The 22,013-nt window shown below is 34.6% G+C and overlaps 1 protein-coding gene across 4 annotated transcripts in view; it reads right to left on the reverse strand.

Annotated features, from left to right (window-relative positions):
• LOC134662030 (homeobox protein abdominal-A homolog) overlaps positions 1–22,013 on the reverse strand; it is a 54,581-nt gene that overhangs the window by 27,728 nt on the left and 4,840 nt on the right. The window contains exon 2 of one of the 4 annotated variants that reach the window (XM_063518290.1): positions 14,093–14,125. In XM_063518290.1, coding sequence (XP_063374360.1) covers positions 14,093–14,125 — 33 coding nt within the window. Of the gene's footprint in view, positions 1–14,080; positions 14,141–22,013 lie in introns of all 4 variants that reach the window. The other 3 variants (XM_063518288.1, XM_063518289.1, XM_063518285.1) reach the window with 3 other exon arrangements.

Genomic DNA, 22,013 nt, shown 5'->3' on the forward strand with positions numbered 1-22,013 from the left:
AAGGAAAATAAATAGGCGAGGCCGTTCGCGCTCACTTTTTAGAATAAAGTAACAAAAATGGAAGGTATAAAATGTTGATTTAATATGATTTTATATCTATTATTATGCACCATTTTGTTATTTAAATTCGCAGTCGTGTTGAAGGTTCGTTGTAACGGTAATAAGTCTTTCAAAGTCAAACTAAACGTAAGGCCTGGCGCCACATGTATTTATTGTAATGTGATGGCCTTCTTTATTGATAGTACAACATACATTTTATAATATTCTTGAGAACTTAGATGAAATGTAAATAGCATTCTTTGGCTGAGATATTCAACATGATACTTTACACGTTCACGTTAAATGTATATATTTAAAAGGGTCTATTATTATATTAATTGAAAACTGGCATTGTTTATACATACAATACTTAAATACTTAGATATAATTTGTATTACTCATCATTTTTACTTAAGGTGTTGTGGCCAGTGTCTTGGAGACGATGCTCCGGGTGACACTAGGCTTTGTCGATAGCTAATAAGTATGACGCGTACCTATTATTAAGTGTTAATATGAAAAATCATTCCAAATAGGTATAGAGAGAGTTATACAACACGTTGATTTATTAAAGAAACTTTTTAGAATTTACTGGTAATGCTAGAATATTTAGGTTTGGTTTGAAGCTGTAAAATTTTCAAAAATCATTAGACCAAAAATATGTTTGCAAGCATTTACAGAAGCAACTCCTGGTGCTGCTATGTAAACCTAAGTTTCTTGACACACATGACTCACATAAGAAGTTTAAGTGCCACCTTTAACTGTTTGAAATGTGTTAACTACTACATTCCTATGTTGTTGCATATTTATTTATTTTATTTATTTATTTAAGTATGAAACAAACGGTCGTACATAAAATATTGTTACAGTTTCTTCTCTTAATCTAGACCTATAGTTTCCATTTTTGTTACACATATATTTATAATTAAAGCACGAAAAAGTACCTATCTTGGCTTAGGTTCACTTGATTAGTAAAAGATTACACAGAATTTGCGAAATATATACATAAAACTCAATGAAAGGCAATGAAATACATGATCTATGTTGTTAACGGCTTCTCAGTACCTAAGTATCGGCAAACATGACATTTTAACTAAAATTTTGACAGATCGCGTTAAGATTTACATACTGCTAGTCCTGAATATATTTTTTATTGAGCTTATGGTACAATTAAATATGTCTACATTTTTTAGAATATTATTATGATTATAGAGTGTACATGCTCGCTTAATAAACATATTTTTAGAATAGTTAGTTCTACTACGTGGGATGGAGAATAATTGCTTGTATCCAAGACGACATCGGCGTTCTTTATTACCTGGGACTCTTATACATATGTCCTTTAACAGGCTAGGGGCATCAATATGACTATTTATTATTTTATATAATAGAACAGAATCAACGCAGTCTCTCCGACACTCAAGCGATTGCATTTTATGACGGTTTAAAGATTCCACATAATCTTTGTATTCAATACCGCATTTAAAATCAAGGGCTTTTAGGAACTTTTTTTGCAATCTCTCTATCCTGTCAATATGAATGCTGTAATGGGGTTTCCAAATCGCACATGCAAACTCAAGCCGACTTCGTACATAACTGTTATAAAGAATCTTAAGTGTTAGGGTATTCGTGAAAGGTTTACCAATTCGCAGGATCATACCCAGTTGTTTAAAAGACTTAGCTAAGATAGAATCGATATGAGGTATAAATGATAGTTTGTCGTCTATGACTACTCCAAGATCACGAATCTCATTCACTCTTACCAGGTCCAGGTTACATAATTTGTAATTAAAGCAAGACAATGTTTTTTTTCTAGAAAAACTAATTGTGTTACATTTTTCTATGTTTAAAAACAAATTATTTTCTCCACAAAAGCGCTCAAAATTACACAGATCATTTTGTAACAGTTCGCAATCAGAAGAGTTACGAATAACTTTATAAATTTTTGCATCATCTGCATAAAGTAGAACGCAAGAGTGGGAGATACATTTTACGATATCGTTTATATATAATGTAAATAATAGAGGCCCCAAATGGGAGCCTTGGGGAACGCCTGAGCTGATATATTTACTCTGAGAGATAAACCCAGATATCACCACCGACTGTGTGCGATTTTCCACATACGACTTAACCCAGCGAAACAAATCACCGTGTATACCGAGTTCCCAAAGCTTGCATAATAAGGTATAGTGGCATATTTTGTCAAATGCTTTTGAAAAATCGGTATACACGGCATCCACAGAGAATCCATCATCCATAGCTAGTAATATGTCATTCGTGAAAGTTAACAGATTTGTATCAACTGAACGACCTCTGTAGAACCCATGTTGATTGGGTATTATATGGTGTCGTACAACAGCAGCTAATTGGTCAGTTACAATTTTTTCTAACAGTTTGCTAAACTGGCATAATTTAGATATAGGTCGATACTTTTCAATATTACGGCTCACCGGACCCTTTGGCACAGGAGTTATCCAGGCTTTTTTCCAAATAGCTGGAACACAACCTTCCTTGATAGATTTTTTAAAAATGTTCGTAATTGGAGCTGTTAGGGAAGCTGAGCAATTTTTAATAAAAAGTGGATGTACTCCATCAGGTCCTGCGCCCTTATTAATATTAACGGATTCGAGATATCGTGCTACAATTTCTTCACTAATTTCTATTGAGTTCATATCTATTAAGGGATTAGTTGGTGCAGCTAAATTATACGTATCAGCAGAACTCCTGTCATAAACTTCAAACACAGAATGGAAGTGGCTGTTAAATAAATTACAAATATCTTCGCCGTTAGAAGTGACAATGTCTTTATAGACCATAGTTTGCGGTAGACCGTTAGATGAAAAAATTGATTTTATATATGTCCAGAAGTATCTAGGATTATTCTTTATATTATTTTCTGAGAAAGAAATGAATTCACGGTAACATTTTTGTTCCATTTTTTCGGCACGTTTTCGTAGAATTTTAAAACTGTCATAATCAAGAGGGTTCCTGTATAACTTCCAACGCTTGTGAAACTTACATTTTTCCTTAAGGATTTTTTTCAAAGAGTTATTATACCAAGCTGGTGATTTCGACAAAGACCGTAGTTTTCGCCGGGGCACATACTTTTCAATTAAGTGATTAATTAAATTATAAAATTTTTCTACTGAAGCTTCACAACTAATATTACAAAAATAAGTACCCCAATCTATATCTCTTAACTCTTTATTAATGTCTTCGTAATTAGCTGAGTGAAAATTGTAAATCTCTTTAACAAGAGGCGTTAATTGTGGCACATAGCTAAGTTCAAAATTAATTGTTAATGCCTTATGGTACAATATATCCTCAGATACCAATGGTTCATCACATGTAGATACTCTACAACCCCTATTGCATAATATTAAATCTAGTAAATTATTGTATGAATTAATGATACAATTATATTGTTTTAAGTCTGAAAAGCATAAAAAGTCTGCTAAGTTTCGAGTTGCAAAATCGTTACCAAATGAGAGCTCCATTACACTTGACGATGTCGGTACCCATTTTGCCTGAGATACATTAAAGTCACCCATTATAAGAAATACTTCATTACCATGGTCAACTGTTAATTGGCACACTATGTCAAAAAATGATATTAATGATTCCCTATAATGGGGTCCATGCGGTATGTAAACGCAAGCAACATTCAAGTGACAGGCATTGTTACGTATTTCCGGTCCTACGTTAGTATTATTGCCCTGCGAGGCTGTCAGAGGGACTGATACCCACACACACTCACAGCCAGCCGAGGAGGGCACGGGCCAGTCGCGGCGCACCGGACTGAAGTCGCTCCGCACGGCCAAGGCCACTCCTCCGCCACGCACAGCGCCACTATCAACTGCAGACCGGTCACAACGAAACACACTATACCTGTTATCAAAATACTCACGGTCATAAAAATCACCTGTTAACCATGTCTCGGATATGCCTATGAAATCATAATCGGATTGAGCAACATGTGAGAAAAATATATGAGACTTTGTACGTAAGCCCCTTGCATTTTGGTAATAACCATTAAAAGATTGCATTAACACTGTATAGAGAAAACAAAACTGAAATTTAAGTATTTTAATGCCGACGCGTTAAAATTACAAACAGATAACCACATTATACGAGAATAATACTCACGCGTACTATCAACAAACACGTATTCTCCATCCTTTTCTTTATCGCATAAAACATTTATATTTTTTGTAGACATGATATTTCTTAAGTTAATTAAACGACCAGCTGGCTCAATACACAACAATACCAGTACCACTAAGCACATTGCAATAAAATTAATATTTTTACATGGAACTATTTTTTCATCAACATCACATAAGATAGACATATGGGTATACAATAAAGTGCAGTGAAAGTTTGAGACATTATAAGTCACATGTACGTACTTTATATGCATATTTAACATTGTTTTCACAGCACAGCAAGATAACAGATGCGTTACTTTACGAATAAATACCGATAATAAAAAACACAAAGGTCATTTTAGTTTATCTAAATCAGCGTGACTATTTATGTGAATTACCCTAGTATTATCTTTCTTTCGCATTAGTATTTTACAGTCACGTATCCACAAATACGAATAATTTAGTTCATTTTTAATTTCCCTGGCTCGTTTTAGGAGAAGTTTATTGTCCGGGGTTAGGTGATCGCCGATGTACACGCTGGAGGCTGGCCCCGGAAGCTCGATGTCCGCGGTGGTGGCGGCATGTCATGTTGCCGACGCGATTATATTAGCTTCTTGGCATATTAATGTGAGTAGTAACCGAGTGATATGACAACCTTGTACAAATTATCTTGACATATGCATAGCCTAGAGATTCCACTTTATATTATTAATATGTCGTTTCGAAAATATATCAAAAATAGTGTCAACAATGCTTCTCAAGTTTGAGCCAACACTCGTCTTTCAAAAACAGATTTTATCACGGTTTATTTATCCTGTGAAGATAAAATTGATATTGTTTGTTTTCAATGTTTTCATCCATATATTTTAACATGGTTAACATAAGTTGGTCGTTTGTTAGAAAAGTTTGAGTAATATCCTGCGTGTCGCCCGGCTTCCTCGAACGTGTGTAACTGCGCAACTCTGGTCAGCGAGCCAATTTGTTTTTATTGAGACTACCCTCCAGTTTGCATAACTGGTAGGAAGCGCTGAGCCCGTTGTAAACAAACTTAAACGTGACCAAACAACTGGGACCCTACGAGTTGAACACTCGTGTGGTACCGCGGAGGATGGAGGCGGACCCGGTTAGGCTGGATAAGGTGGCCAGGTCTACCTTTAATCTCGGCGAGAATGTTTTCACAGCGTCTGGTGTTTGGCCCCGAGGCCGCTCGCCGACGTGTGTAAACAATACTCAACGTTAATAGAGAAATAAATTGTACGCATTTCATTTATCCCTTTAGAGAGCAATCAGCACCTATAGGATTATGAAATGGGCTGTTATCGGTTCGCAGCAGGCGTTTGATATGTGGCGAACCGCTGACTTGTGTTGATATTGCCGTCAGATCAAACTAGTGAACCTGGTTTAGTGCTGTTTACTACGCTCCGGAGCTACTAAAGCTTAGTGCGAGCTTACAGCCACTCGTACAAGTAGTTACCTAATTTTGGGGAACGAGGGTGTATATGTTACAAGATTTTCTTTAGAATAGAATAGAATAGAATGTATTTATTTGCTTGAATACGTAACAATCAGATCTTATACTCAACTAGTTGGACACAGTATTCAGTCACACAACATCAATATTCAAAATATTTACAAAATTGTACATTAAGGTACTAATTCCTAATTTATGACATGCAATCATTAAAACAAAATAATTTATTTATTTATTTATTTTGTTTCATTGGTGATGTAGGCCATCTTAGTCACGGTTTAACCCTTTCAACGTCATCGTGCACCTTGTCGGGATGCACGAAGGTTGATGTTGCTGGGCTGTAGCCGCAAGTCAGTTGATGTCTTTGGGCGGTCGAAGGGTTAATAATTATACTACAATTGACTCAAAAGTAAAAATAGAATTTAACATGAGTTTGTATGTACAACGAGCTACAAAATGGCATGGATTCATTTTAAATGGAATTCATTCTTTCACTTCACTTTTGCAGCTGGGTGTACAAAGGTGTCATATTTCCTATTTGGTTAAGTAATTGATACATAACGGATGCCTCTGACTAGGTAAAGCTAATTTCAAACATAATTTACGTCCCTTCATACATACCTAAGGGTGATACATTATTGTCTTGTACAGTAAGTATGTCGTTTTGAATATGTTATCAGTTAGCGTTAAAAGATGGTAGACGAACAAACGAATAACAAAATAGTATGCTAAACAAGTGTCAGCAAGATTAAATTATTGATGTATTCATAGGACGAGGTGACGCATTCTAAGCGAACGTACATAGACTGCCAAGGCGTACCGTCAGAACGAGAATGTAGGAAAAACTATAATTCCAAGAATTTCGTAGATCAAACTGGGTTTAGATACCGTAAAAACCACCCAACTTAGTCCAAAATCTCCCAACAACAGTCCAAAGTCCAAATCCAAAACTAACACGAATATCTTGGTTTAGGTGTGACTATTATTTGAATTAAGATAAGATAACACCCAGAAATTACTAAAAACAATATTAGTATTGGTACGAGTTTGTGTACCATAGTCATAGTATTAGACTAACTAGTTGGGTGGCTTTACGGTAGGTTAGGTACCCAATTGGATGCTCATGTTAAAAATAAACTAGTAAACAAGAAGTAGGTAAACGTGATCCACATTAATTTCTCTCTTTAACTACTTTGTCTAGTTTTTTTATGAACTTAAAGCTTTGAGTTACAAAGGCCTTACAAGTATACCCAATATGCGAGTGTACAAAATTGACCGTAACCTAGGGTTGCCATACGTCCCGGTTCGCCGGGACATGTCCCGGTTTGAAGCACGGTGTCCCGGCGTCCCGGCCGATAAGGAAATTGTCCCGGTTTAAAAAGAATAGTTATTTAGTAGGGGGCTGGACTTGGTAAATAATAATATACCTACATTTCTACGTTTCATATGGCCAAAATTAAAAAAAAAATGTTTACCGAATGTCAAATATCAGTTTCTCAGACACACAATCATTAGATGATTATGTAAATTATGTTATTTTATAGCTTTTAAAGTCTGTAATAAGAGCTAGAATTTCAGGCTCCCGAGGGGCTAAAACCTCATCAATGGAACTTCGGCCCTCCGAGTAACTCTTGTACATATGACACATATTATTGTTGAGTAACATTTGACGATTGGTTCGTGTTAGAGCGCTGCTTTCTTACAGCTCGACCTTCGACGTCACTTAATTTTTAACAAATATAAACATTTGTTTCAGAAGCTTGGCATTTGCCTCGCATGAAAGCTCACCGCGCTGGTTATAAGTACGCTTCGGGCTTATTAAGTAATGTGAAGATTTCTGAGTTCGACCTTCAGCCTCACTTTTTACCTAAATTTTTGGTTTGTCTTCCAAATCTCCTCTTCTTCAGCTTAGTCTTTGACCTCTCTGCGCCAAGCTCGGCCTGCGGTCTCGTTTTTTAATACAATGGACATTGGTTGGCGTCTATGCTCTAACTGAGCTTATCCTGAAGCACGGCTTCGACCTCGCATGAAAGCTCGCCTCACTGGGGAACTTCGGATTTTTAGGCCCGGCCCGGCCTTTTTAACACGCTTTCACAATTTTGGCACAAAAAATTTCGCGCTCGCTGCGCTCGCGTTTTTTGCTGGTTGACCGTGTGAATCTACATGCTGATAGCTTGACTGGTCAATGAATAGTCATTTAAACACATGGAGAATTTATCTCCGAAACTACTGTGCTAAAATTTTGAAAAAAAAAAACACAAAATAGTTCTTTACCTATCGATGACAGGAAAACCTATTAGAAATGTGCAGTCAAGCGTGAGTCGGACTTAATTACTTAGTTTTTGATGCTACCCCTACGGGTTTTTTATAGACATTTCACTCACGTTTCACATGAAAAAATACATTGTTAAAAATTGTGTAATGTACGGAACCCTTAGAACGCGAGTCCGACTCGCACTTAGCCGGTTTTCTTTAAATGTCCCGGTCTGAGTCCCCACACATATGGCAACCCTACCGTAACCGTAACTATATAGGTATGAATTAACTTTTCTGTGACAAAAGTGCTGAGAATTTTAGTAGGTATCGATGTATCTACGAGTATAATTATATCACAGAAAAACCCTGAAAACAAGCATTTGTACGGGACAGACCGTGCGATGTTCCTAATGTAAGTTAAGTCAATAGGCGCCTATTCAATTCAGGTTTAACCTAAAACAATGCTACTTTTATCGATGCTTCATTTCTTTTAAGACCCCATGTTCTAACGTACTTCTATTGAACTATACCGCTCGTGTTCATGTGATGTTGTCTGTACATGCAATTGTTGCATCCGGTGCAATGTCGTGTGAAAATTTGCTGAACCGATACCTATTGCAATAAAATACATGCGTCGATATGCAATAATGAATAATAAAGAAGTAAATTTAAGCATATTGATATCCTCATAGGCAATGTGAGGTGCATTGGGGTAATTTCAAATGCAGGTTGATCCTAAAAATTGCATATATGTACATATCTACTAAACTAGAAGCACTCTCTAATGTAGCAACATTAAGTAATTGGTAACCGTTGCAGTAGCTTAAGTGTTGTCAAAGTATTTATGAAATAATTCTGATTAAGTAGAATTAGCGGTTTTATTCCACTTTCGAATTGACCCCAATGCACCTTATATAAAATATACGACGTGGTGTTCTAGCCATTTGAGTTCAAATAATATATCGTTTTCATCATATTATACCGTTTTCAGCCAAAATTATGCTATTTATTTACAACGGATTATTGCAAATATTGGTCCGCCATTTAAAAATCTCTAAAAGGCAGAAAAACAGCTATTCAATTATCACATTGATTTATTTAATAAAATATTTAGTGACAGAGGTATTGTTACCGTATAATATTAGCTATTTTACTTTTAATAATTTATCTTAGAATGATTTGTAAAGAAATAGTAACTTCCATAGTTCACATGGAATGACGCCTTTTAACATATAAGGCATAGGTACTATCGGTGTTGATTTTTAAATAAAATAAATAAAACATGTGAGAAGACAAGAAGCCCACAATAAATATGCTTAGGTACTTTAAAACAATGTCTATAGAAATACGCATCTGCCTAGGAGGGAAATGTACTTTGCAGAAAGAACAAATTGCAATAAAAACAAAAATATCACTGAACTTGTCAACGGGTAAAACAGCGCTCATAAAAAACCGTGAGCTGTTTATTTCAAGAATGCCCTACACCGATATATATGTATTTAATCCAATCAGATTTACCCACAAAAACTTATCAATATACATGGTAGCGTAATCATCGGACAAATATAAACTATGTACATATATGTATAGAAGGGAGTTTTTTAGGAAGCAAAAAAATAATTGAACTAAGATTTTTATCATATATATAAATAAGTAATGAAAAATAGATAATTTTTTTAAATCTAAACTAGATAACAAAAACGCGCTATTTTTTGATGTTATTCTTTACTTCTTTTACCTATTTGATTAACCAAACCCTCGATAACACATAAAAACAATACACTCCTTTTTTTGGCAGTCGTGTAAAAATTTAATTTCAAAGTAAAAAAGGCTTTGTTCCTACTATGTACTTACCTACTACGTGTCAACGCTTCGAGAGTAGGTACCTATAATATCAGTCCTTCTACTGAAACGTGTACAAAATAACTGAATGAGAAAAGTCTCGACTACACAAAATATTTCTTATTTTAACTAATATTTTCAGAAAATAGGTATTCGATTGTTAGTTTGTCACGTATTACATATTACCTACGTTATTGTGTTTGGTACAGTGTTGCCAGATCGTACCTTTTAGTACGGTTTTACGTACTATTTTTTGACCTTGCGTACCTTTTTTGTACGCAGCGTACATCGTACTAAAACCGTACCTTTTGATGTACAATTGTTTATCAACTTTTTTTTTTCGTTATATTGGTTCAGGATGGTTTGTTCAGGGCAAAATATCTAATCTGACAACAATAGCCACCATAAAAAAGTACCATGTACTATAGAAAATACACGTTTCTTTAGTTGCAGTCGGCAGTTGTGTCTTTCTTACCTGTGCTTTGCTAATAGTAATAGTAATATCGTTTATTGCAAACCATGGTACAATAGAATAGATGTTACAATGGAAAAAGATGACATGGCACCCTGATAGATTATTGGCAATTATCCATAAAACTACATTAAATAATTTATGTGTAATATTATTCATATTGCTTTATGATTGCTTCTAATGCAGTTGCTCGAGGAATAATAAAAACGCTAAAAGAAGTTAAAAAAATGATAAAGAATTTGTTCTCGGGCTGTCAGGTACCTAAATCCTACTTTTATTATTAAAAAGGGAAGTTACATAATTATTGTTACTTACCTGCCAACTTGTTTATCTTACCAATCTTATTCAAATGCATTTCTTTTTAATTTATATACTTATGTACATTTGCATATCCAGTAGAAAGTTACTTATACTTGGTCAAGCAGATCTTGTCAGCAGAAAAAGGCGGCAAATTTGAAAAATGTAGGCGCGAATGGATATCGTCTCATAGAAAATTTGAATTGCGCGCCTTTTTTTACTGACAAGATTTTCTTGACCAGCTATAGTCATCTGAGTGTATTTCGTTTTATTTGGCATTATTATCCAGATTACAAAACTCAGGTAGTCAAAATTCAGCCAGCCATTTATAGCCGGTCAAACAACTTAGTCAGTATAAAATGGCGCGAAATTTAAGTTTTCTATTGGACCATAACCCTTCACACCATTTTTTTTAGATTTGCCGCTTTTTTCAACTAACGGAAATGGCTTGACAAATTTTATTTTTCATGTACCTATATCAATGTAAACAAAATTGGTTAACTATGACGTGTACACTACACTTATAGTTGGTCAAGCCAATTTGTCAGTCAGTAACAATCAGGAAAACTATACTCATCCACCCACCATACCCCCCACCCACATAGAAATATTGTTTCTGTAAGAAAATTTTACTAATAAAAAAACCGTACCTTTTTTATCAAAATCGTACCTTTTTTGACGTACGACTGTACATAAGCTGGAAGCGTTCTGGCAACACTGGTTTGGTAACATAAAGAGTTTTGTTGTTATTTTCTACATGTTTCCTTTGATAATAGATACGATTAATTATAATTATTAGAGATGCCCCGAATAGTGGTTTTGGCCAAATACCGAATATTCGGCATGACGGCATGAGTCACAAATTCACAATTATTATGAAAACTGATCGCTAACAAAGCTCAACGTTAGATGACGTTAGCTAAGATATATTTTTGTTGAACAGCATTAATGAATAAAGTCAAACAAAACATACTCAAGACAAAAATAGTCTTCGTATTTAACAACTTTCCAAGAACACATTCTAAATACACCTACATAGTTTTTGGTTATTTTTATTGTGCAATTTTTCTTTTTAAGTAGGTGCAACAGATATTCAGTATTCGGCCGAATAATAGGCAACATTCGGCCGAATACCGAATATTCGGCAAAGTGGCCGAATAGGCCGAATACCGAATAGTTGCCGAATATTCATGGCATCTCTGATAATTATACCTACATATCTCAAAAAATAAATAAGACCTATTTTTATTTGTTCAAAGCTGTGGCTATTGTAAAACATTCTTAAAGTTTATCCCATGTCTATTCTATCTATGATGTCATTGTTTCAAGCAATGAAAGTTAAGATAAAAATAACTCAACACGTGACCAGTTTACGAATGTGTGCGAATATACTTATTTGGAATTCGTGACCAGTCTGCTTATTTGGTGACGAGCGCCTCTATTTCAGGTCAAAAACACTGGCTAATGACACATCCACCATAAAAGAATTAAAAAAGAAAATACTTTTTAAACAATAACGGTATGTGAAAGGGTTAAAAGTGTTTTGTTCATAATTGTCGCGGTTAGAATGTGGCCAGTATTTTAGAGATCCTTTCATAAATGCAATAAATCAGTTAATTGTTTCTTTAACTCGTTAATGAGTGGAAATACGCGAGGCGCTGCACATGTCGAGCCAGCTGTTTCTATGACAGTCACGTTCACAAATCTGGCAGTTTGTTTTACTATACCTACTACGAGCTGAGCTCGTTAAATTTTTATAGCCACAAGGTCGTCACTTTATGGTCAATTCTCAAGTCGGTTATTGTTCGCGGACGAACTTTTTTACAACAGTGTATAGCGTCAATCACTTGTAGCGGCGAAGTTACGATTGACAGTGATTTCCACTTAATTGTTATAGCGCTATAAAATGACTTTTATAAGCTCTAAAAGTGTTAGGATAATTTGTTTTGTTTGGCTAATCAATGCGTGTAATATATGGATAATAAAGGCGTATAAAGAGGCGCCGGCGTCATATTCGGTTTTGATATTTTATATAGGTACTTTGCTGCCGGCAAGCTTCTGTTTATAATATATTCGTATCTTATTTTAGTTCGGAAGATAAGGTTTGAGTACATCAGTAGGTACTTTGCATAAGAATTTGATATTTATCAAACAATCATATACACCTATTAGATCTTAAAACCGTATAGGTACCTACCATAGAAGCACATGTTAGTATAGAAGTATAGAGGTATACAAATGACCCTGAGATCCAACAGTCGGTGTGACAACAAACGATGTTTTGGCTGCGATTTTGGCGATATCAACTTTCGCAGAACGACCGCAACAGCGTAATAAAGCAATTTGCGACCGTGCCAACAAAACAATGGCCCCGGTTCTAAGCCCGCTTTAAACTTATCGACAGCATGATTTAAAACCCTTTGACTCGGACCTTATTTGTAAACATCTTGTTAACACAAAGGATCGCTATTTTTGCAAGGGAAAAAATTGCACAACCCATTGCCGTGAACCCTTTGTGCGTTGTTTTGACAGAACGAACGGGGAAAGTCGCAAACGCATTGTCTGATTGTATTTTACCTTAACTTGTTTAGTTTGTGAGATAGTGACCCACTATTCGCTATTGTTCTAAGAGAAAGTCCCGCTTTATTGAGATCTTGGAACCCTTTCTGACGCTTTTTGCAATAGCGCAATCGCTTTATGACACTTTTTTGCAGCAGGTACCTTGCTTCCGAAATTTACCGTGACGTTGTTGGCATGCAATTCGGCAGTTTTGTGCAAATTCGCGATTTAATAGAACATGGTATTAAGAACAGATAATAACAGCTGAGCCATTAAAATTTAAAGATGGTATTTAAAATTGGTTACAGGCTAAAAATAGAACCTGGTAACAGTCTTTATTATAAGCGTTATAGCTTCTTCTCGATGATTGGACTTCGAAAATGCACTTCACATAATCAATTTCTTAAAATTAATTCTTTTGACGTGTTTTTATAGCTCCTTCCTATTTTTACGTATGTGTTTACCTACATTTATTAGTGTTGCAGTTAGTACCTATTTAACAATATATCGATGAACATATGAAATGAATATAATTGCAACGGAATGGTACAAGGCGTCGAACAGTTGACACTGTGCCAACGGACTTTAAAATAATCGCGCAGTAACATTAACCGCAAATTTAATGCAATGCTTTTATAATACTGCAATTCACTGCAATGTTACTCTTTGCGTTTATGTTTCATGAATTTACTTTAAAGCCCATTTGAAGTACTTGGTGATGAAATGATTGACGATAATAACCTTATTAAGCGATAAATTCGTTAATAGTTTTACAGTACGTAAAAGTATGTCTAATATAAATATCATTGCGGTGTGTCAAAACGCCGATAAAGATGTAAATATCTAAACTTAGAACTGTGTTGGCAACTAGAGAATCGGCTTATAAAAACTTGCCATTTATACATATAAATCGAAGTCGTAGCTTTCAATCGTTCCACCATTTTCAATTAACTAAATATACTTAAAAGTAAAAGAAAATAAATTTGAAACGATAAATACCATTGAACTCACCGCAGACCACGCGGTCGAAGGGGCTCATCCAATCTGGAAATGGAAAATCTATTATCAATCGTACTGAAAGTTCATTGTTCCGGCAAACGGCATGCACAAACATTCGCCTTAATCTACCACAGATCTGTGTACGGCTTTTACATATTAGGTTAGATGGGGTGAGAAAAACACCGGGGCTAGAGAAACGGGGTCCCGTTGATTTCCATGAAGTTTTAAGTCATAATGTATTGTTTGTCATATTATCATTAGTCATAAAACTGAAACCGTTAACATTTCAGGATTTTCGTTAGGTTATCCTATAGATAGGTTAGGTTAGGTTTGTGTTATGGCAATCCTGAAAAGTGACACGTTTCTGAACCAAATGAATTATGACTAACGAAAATTCGGGCAAACAATACATTATGGCTTGAAACTATTTGGGAAAGAGACCCTAGAGAAACACTTGTAGGGAATCCTCATTAGGTACCTACTGTTTCTCTTGTCCTGAGCAAAAGAACTGATTTTCTTACCCCACCTGGCCTTAAGATATTTTAATGTTGGTGCATATACAATTATACACATGCAGGTAGATATGGTGGCTCTTAACTTTCATAATACAGGGAATAGGGAAATGCGAATACTGTCTTAAAAATCATTAGGTATGTGCATAAGCCTGTATACTTAATTTTAAAAGTGCTACCTATATATTAAAAAAGGGTTTCTTAACGATTTCTAAGACAGTGTCTCTTCTTTAACTTTCGATTTACCTATACGGCTACAGTAAAAAAACACATAATAAATTTATATTATACAAACACAAGTTATATTACAAGGCATTGTTGAATGGCTTTATGATTATGAATTACCAAAAAAGAGAATAGAATAAATGCAACTCCCCTTTTAGTTGCAATAGATGTGCTGCTACTAGACATTAAAGGGAGAAAGATAATTCAATGTATCTATGTAGGTCTATCTCAAACACAATTACAAAACGTTTAAATAATACGTAATGGATGTACAAGGGAAGAAATATGTAACGTTTTCAACTAAAAGGTACCACATTGTCGGTTGTCGATAAGGTTGATTTCAAATTGAAGCTATATGGAAATTGCGCCTTATTGACAACCGACAATATGTACCCTTTGGTTGAGAATGGCACATATTACAGCTACATAGGTACCTAAGTAATCTTCTCACATGACACTGGCCAATTCCTAAGATCGGGTGTGAGTGTGAAGATGCCAACAAAATAAATAAATAAACAACATAAGTTAAAAACAGTGTTAGCAGGTGGCCATTTCAAACTGTGCGGAACGTCGAACTCAGATAAAAAACCGGCCAAGTGCGAGTCGGACTCGCGCACGGAGGGTTCCGCACCATCAACAAAAAATAGAGCAAAACCAACAAGAAAAACAAGCAAAAAAACGGTCACCCATCCAAGTACTGACCCCGCCCGACGTTGCTTAACTTCGATCAAAAATCACGTTTGTTGTATGGGAGCCCCACTTAAATCTTTATTTTATTCTGTTTTTAGTATTTGTTGTTATAGCGGCAACAGAAATACATCATTTGTGAAAATTTCAACTGTCTAGCTATATCACGGTTCGTGAGATACAGCCTGGTGACAGACGGACGGACGGACGGACGGATGGACGGACGGACGGACGGACAGCGGAGTCTTAGTAATAGGGTCCCGTTTTTACCCTTTGGGTACGGAACCCTAAAAAAAAATAAGTCAATGAAATAATGAAGGGAACCATGGGAAATTTGTGATACTCTAGTATTATTGTCTAAAAACTATAATGTTATTCTAAAATGCTAATATGTCACCATATTAAAATAAAACTAATTTGTCCATTAAATCGCTTTTGTACATTTTATTTTAAACATGCATAATAACAACAAAGAATAGGTGAAATCAATTGTAAATAAGACAAGAACATAAATAATAATTAAAAGCCTAGGTACTTATGTATGCTATACCTATACACTATATTAGAGTCTGTGCGGAAAGACAAGAGTCGTATAAATGGGTTCTCATACATTCCACGACTCTTCACTGTCCGCACAGATTCTACCTACATATAATATGAGCGATAAAAGTAAAGGTACATGCGCTAAAAACAGATGTTATTATTTAAAACATTTTTAAGCAAATTTTCATGCATTTCAATTTGACCCCTGTTAAGTATTTTGATTTAGTAGTATAGTTAGAGCCCCAGAAGCTAATTCGAATGTACATTTTGATATCACATTGATGTTATTTTCATATTGTTATCATTCGCGCGTTCGTCTCGATCGTCAATCGTCAATACAAAATACATGTAAATACGAACAACCTAACCTAAGAGTAAAATTAACGCGTGAATGAACTTGACAAGAATAATCGACTTGGCGGGGGCACTGCCGTGCCCCCAGATATAAGTATGTCATCAATGTGATCATAATGTACTTACGTTAAAATTGGCATCTGGGGCTCTAAACTGCTAACGGCACTCTACAGGCAACGCTTATAGAACCTGTCAAAAATCTTCTATGGTTATGGGTTTGCCTTGCATTTTGGACGTATCCTAATGTAGATATTGACGCAAAACTCGATTAACTTATACGTGTGTGTGGTCAAAAATCGTAGGTTCAAACTTCGGTTGAGCTGTACGGAGTAGAAAAATCCTTCTTGAAAAAAACCGGAAAGTGCGAGTCGGACTCGCCCACTGAGGTCCGTGCTTTTTAGTATTTGTTGTTATAGCGGCAACAGAAATACATCATCTGTGAAAATTTCAACTGTCTAGCTATCACGGATCATGACATACAGTCAGGTGGCAGACAGACAGACAGACAGTGGAGAAGTATTAGGTTCCCATTTTTACTCTTTGGGTACAGAACCCTAAAAATGCAAAAAAATACTAGAAATTCGGTCAGGATCTTTATCATACACAGACAAGACTGAGATGAGGTTAAATTATTCAGATGGTAACATATATACAGGATGGCCCATTTAGATCGGTCAGTATGGAAAAATCTGTAATTATAAGACAAACGACGATCTCTTCTTAGGAACCATGTCATCGATTTTAGTAAAAAGAAAAACTGCATTCATACATTTAAAAAAATGTATGTAAAATGTAGGTAGGTATTGAAAAAAATGGTGGTAATGTCGAAAACATACTAAAGTAAATTAAAATAGATGTAATGAAAACAATGCATTTTATTCATGTCAGACATCATGTTTCAGTATCTAAATAGAAATAGTGTTAGTTTTATTTTTCAAAATGTCCGGGTGCGATTCCCGAGCTGAGTAGGTAGGTACACATTTTTTTTAAATTGTATGAATGCAGTTTTTCTTCTTACTAAATTCGATGACATGGTTCCTAAGAAGAGATCGCCGTATGTCTTTTGGTTTCAGATTTTCCCATACTGACCGATCTAAATGGGCCACTCTGTATATGGTAACATGTATGTATGTATGGTAACATCTTGTTCTACATCACATGGTCCTTGTTCAATCTTAGCTCTAAGGTCATAAGGTCATCGTCTGCCTTTCTCAGGGTTTCAATTACAATGTAAATATAACACAATGCCTTGACTCGATTATGTAAATCCAAGCCATAACAATAAACCGAAGTAAAATAAATTCGTTTAAAATATCTTTGCATGAAGGCAGACATTAGCTAACAACAATAGCTAATTAATTAGTTTCTTGTCTAATGTATTGTTTACTTTTTCGACATTAATTATGGTGTTTTCTGGTTTTATTGATCAGGCAAAAAACTTGGACAGAATCATAATTGAAAACTTAGAATTTTCTCACGGATTTATCTTATGTGTTTATAAATTTCGCTTAGGTATTAGGAGTTTAAATATTAAATAGCCCCAAAATAAATATGAGATTATTTTGAATCTTTTTATTCCGAATGTTTATAAATTCCCGGAGATTTGCAAGTTATTTCAGAAAAATATTTTGTAACTAATACCTATTTAACCTTTGCGTTCATTTTCTTAAACTTTATACTGACAGTAACAATTAACCCTTAAATGCATGATCTTTTCTCTTTGCCCGAAATTAATATATGTGTTACGTAATTGTTTGCTGATTATAGGAAAAATGGTAAAAAATATACCATCGATTTTCACTGAGAACTCAGTGTTAGAAGTTGCATAGGCTAAATCATATTTATGTAAATATATAATTTTCAGTAAGAGATATATGATAAATCCTACTATCATCAGAAAGGTACACTATTTACGATACACCTACCATAGAGTTTTTAAATATAAAATAATTACAAACCCCAAAAGAAACATCCAAAATCACATACTAAAAATCATCAAATTCTGGAATTTTTTTAAATTTTCTGACATTTCGTCTTAAAACGAATGTAATTTTTATAAATTAAAACATTGCGTAAATTTATATAAAAATCGGAAAACGGATTAGTTTTACTATTGAAATAATATATAAATAGACATATATAGGTTTTATAATTATGTATAAAATTAGATGTTTTTTGTGTACGCTGCATCGTACATCATGCATTTAAGGGTTAAAACGTCATTTTTCACTTGCATCATAGACATATAGTGAGGAGTAGTCATAAATGTATAGTTGTGTTCATAAATCAGGTTTCAAAATTCGTCCCACCTACGTGTATTGTAACGGCACTTAACTATTGTCTGATAGAGTCATTATGTCATTAAGATGATAGCCGCCATGGCGTAATTGATTGCAATTGAATTGGTTGCAAGCAAATCGAATATAGGTAATATAATAAAAGGTAATCGTTTGCCATTTTTATGTAGTAACATAAATCTAGTTTTTATAGCACATTCATAATTATGTAACAGGTAGGTATATATAAATAAACCTTTGTTTTTTTTTTAACTGAAGGCACCTACATTCGTAAAGTTAGACTCAAAAGTTAGGGATTTAACTTGAAGTAATTAATACCTTTTACATACCTACTTATGTAATGTAAATTAGAAACGGAATTTTAGCATACAAGTCTAAAGGCAGCCTAAGTCTTGGTAATATTGCTGAAGTAAAATAAACGGTAGGCAAAGTATATACATCAACAAAAACAGAAACCCAAAAACATAGTTTTTTGACGATAAGGCAAATCCAATTAAATTATCAAAAAGTGGCGGTATGCAAGCTATTAGTAATGATTTTGAAAAAAATAAAATTTTAATTAAACTAAGTCGTTAAAACACTTTTAATGTAGGTTTACTTAACGGGTTTACTTCCTTGATAATTATTTTTAGCTTTCTTAATTATTATTTCGGTCAAAACCGTTTTTAGGCCTGTTATCATTTGGTACCTAATTATTATATATAAGTATTAATTATTTACCTACCTCATTATCAACTAAAAACCTTAAGACGCCGTTTTAATATTGAGATAAAGTAATCAGTAAATATAAATCTGAAGATAAAAGCTTTCTATCAGTACCGAAAAGTCGCGTTGAAAGTAAACCAGCCGGGCCAAAAGCAGTTTGAGTACCAAAAGTTCCCTAAAAAGGTTAACTCAAGAGTGCCGTATCTGCCTCATAATTCTCGTAAGAAAGATAATGATGTTCTTACGAAGTTGTTTATAGTTTTTTGGGAATGTTGGCAACAATGTATTAAGAATATCGTAAATAAAAACCTACGTAGGTGTTTGAAAACTGGGTTTTATCTCATTTGACAGATCCTGAGTGTGGATTGATTTCGTACCGTGACTTCAAATAAGTAGGTTAATTGAGTGTAAATAATTAGTGCATGCTTTCCACAGTTATTAATAACTATCCGCTGTTTTTTCCGCTACTTCAGCTATAAACACTTCAAATCGTGCTATGTAAGTTCTATTAAGTAAAACAATAAGCTTAATTGTTTGTTACTCACTTTCAGTTCTCAATTAATACATTTATAAAATACTTATATGCATAATTTACAGTTCTTTTTACGCCAACGAGGACGGTAATGCAAAAAACAAAAACTCAAAAGGAAAATTTCAGAACCTGTCCGCGATAACGCGAAGTGACTTTAATTGGGCCAAATAGGTAGGTATCTCATTATTTTAATCGCGTGTTATAAGTATTTTCAATACTTTTTACAGTTTTACTTTAAATTGTCAGTTATCTCTTCTGTTTTATCTGCTATAAGTAGGTACCTATACTTACTCGTTATATTCAATTTAATCAGGTATGTGAATAATAATAATAGGTACATATGTAGCCAAAAACGTGTGTTTATACTAAAGTTATTTTATTGATATTAAGGTGAAATTGTTATTGAATCAATAATAATAATATTGATACTTACATAGAAAAACACCCCTAATGGACGTGGCACTAATAGGTGCTTATTCTATTCTAAGTCTTTTAACAACATTTAACCAGAAACAAGTTTCATTAGTTTCTGTAGGTATGTTTAAAAAAAATGGCGCCATACACTCCATGTTTGGGGAAAAAACATACCTACATAATTCTAATTATTTATTTAGGTATTTTGAACCCATTTGCAATACCTATTTCATTAATCACGTTAAAGACGAGTAGCATAGGTACCGTACCTAGTTATAACTTTTAACACTGAACTGTCAAAAACTCAAAATTTTCACTTAAATGTCTCTATTACTTCTCTCACCATAGAGTACCTAAATTAAAAAATAAAACCTAATAAAATATGTCATAATATCGTACAGATACGACTTTTAACTCTACGAGTACGTAAGACCAACTAAAACATAAATAATCAACAAGCAATTTTTGACTAACAAAGGAATTTGACTCTTTTGTTAGTTTTAATAAAGTTTATCTATGAATGAATGAAAAGTAGAGAGCACTGGTTCGATTGGCTGGTCGGGACTCGGGACGGCCATGTTGGTTCGCGCGTGCGCGCATCACCGTCCCGCGCACATGGTGCCCGACGCCACGATGGTACGTGCATTGCCACTAAAAATAAACATTGACTCACCAAATTTCATTCAATCTAACTTTTATAGAGCCCGAACGTACTACGTAATATTGTCAAAATTGTTGTACGAACGTTACGAGGAATAAATTTCGTCGAACCTACATCTCGGCCATTTTAATTTCGGACGCCGCGTGTCACACGCGCCACACCTGCTGAGATATTTCTGTCTCTCTCGAGACAGATTTTTTCCGGTATCGTTCGAGACATTTTTATACGCCGGCATTAGAAACAAATCAACAATAATGGTCATTTTCAAAGCAAAAACAAGTCGATTATAGGCCATTTTATATAATTTCAGTGAGCTACGGGCCGTTATTATGTTACAGTGGCTTTGATCATGAGATATTTTATCCGCGCCGTTATTGATGGGGGGCATGTGGCGAACGGCTGGACGTCTCTGGGCTAAATGAAATGTTTTAACACACACTTCTTCATAATGTGGCCGTGTAATCTTCAGGAATACGTACCTAATTATTATCTAACAGTAGGTATTATTTATAACAGTTACCTAATCATATTAAAATAGGGACAACTATCATTTTTAAACAGTAGGCAGGTGGTTGACAAGAAAACATTGGAACTCGCACCAGAAACCAAGTTCATAACATAAATAAAATGTGTGTATCCCATTGTATATAAAATACAAAGTTTAGTATGTACGTTTGAGAAGTCGGCTTGAGGCGCTTGCGTCCTGGCGTCAATTAGGTAATTTTTAACTAGCCATGGCGAACTGATTCAACGTTAAAAACCGCAGTACAATTTTTTTTCAGCGTTTTTGGTAAAAGGAGGAGGAGGTACGAGTATTTACGTGAATTTTATTTAAATAAATTTTGGGGTTGCTGGGGAGATGCTCTACAGCAAGTCCGAATTGAGTTTATTGTACTCTCGATCTATTGAGGTACAATTTTTTTAAGTATGTACTAATTTAGTACATATTGTATACATCAGCATTACGTTTCAATAAATCGCAAAACAGACAGAGGGATTTCCA

Source organism: Cydia amplana, chromosome 2 (genome assembly GCF_948474715.1).
Source record: "Cydia amplana chromosome 2, ilCydAmpl1.1, whole genome shotgun sequence".
NCBI lineage: Eukaryota > Metazoa > Arthropoda > Insecta > Lepidoptera > Tortricidae > Cydia > Cydia amplana.